Source organism: Petaurus breviceps, unplaced genomic scaffold, assembly GCF_028583685.1.
Source record: "Petaurus breviceps papuanus isolate PSGF00001 unplaced genomic scaffold, PetGlider_PUasm1.0 350, whole genome shotgun sequence".
NCBI lineage: Eukaryota > Metazoa > Chordata > Mammalia > Diprotodontia > Petauridae > Petaurus > Petaurus breviceps.
The window spans coordinates 1980471-1981272 of NW_027186199.1; the positions used below are offsets into that span (position 1 = coordinate 1980471).

At 49.6% G+C, this 802-nt stretch overlaps 1 protein-coding gene across 1 annotated transcript in view; it reads right to left on the reverse strand.

Annotated features, from left to right (window-relative positions):
* Window positions 1-319: 319 nt before the first annotated feature.
* Window positions 320-802, reverse strand: part of IQANK1 (IQ motif and ankyrin repeat containing 1) — a 44154-nt gene continuing 43671 nt past the window's right edge. Inside the window, exon 13 of the mRNA XM_069096985.1 lies at window positions 320-787. Coding sequence (XP_068953086.1) covers window positions 613-787 — 175 coding nt within the window. The 3' untranslated portion in view covers window positions 320-612. The remainder of the gene's footprint in view (window positions 788-802) is intronic.

An 802-nucleotide genomic window follows, 5' to 3' on the forward strand; every position in this document is an offset into this window, starting at 1 on the left:
AAGTCAGGGCTGGGGGGGTCTGTCCCATTGTCAGATTAGGGTCTGTAGGACTCTGCTCCTTAGGCATCAGGTAAATAAGATGCTCAAGGCTGCCATTGCCTTCACTATGCTTGGCTTGAGCTGCCTACCTCCTGCCACCTAGTGACCAGTTGAGGATTTCCTAGGGCAGGAAGTCAAGAGGGAAAACCATTTGCTCCTTGTAACCAAGGTTCATAGAAGTGCTGGGCAAAGTGTAAGCTGCCAATAACCCTATTACATATACACAGTGTCCTCGTCCCTCCATCCCCAAACATAGAAATATACCCACAAAGGTTTCTGATAGTCACATAAATACCGCCCCCCTTCTTCCCGAAATAAAAGCAGGACCAGGCTGTGATGCAATGCTCCACTGTCCCATTCCGACACACACATATATACACAGTGCCCTACACACACACACACACACACACGCACTTTTCCCCATGACACACATATCCTGATCCAGATACATGCATCTTTCACCCTCCTCCTTACTATGAATCTCCTCTTCCCGATCCCAGCCATGGATGGTTCCCAAGGCATGTGCACAGTTTATTGTCCAGCCCCACCTTTCCCCTTCTTGTTGCATGTTGCCTAGTATTGGTCCCTGGGCAGTAGCACCTGGATGGGGAGTAGGGTCTGTAGTTGTGAGTCTGGTGGCCTTTGGTTCTTTGTCAGGAAAAAGACTTTGAAGTGAATGGTCCTAGAGATCTGGAACTGGTTGCGGTTATACTCAGGACCATCCCCTGGGCGAAGTAGGGACAGGAATCTGGAGGTAAGGGGT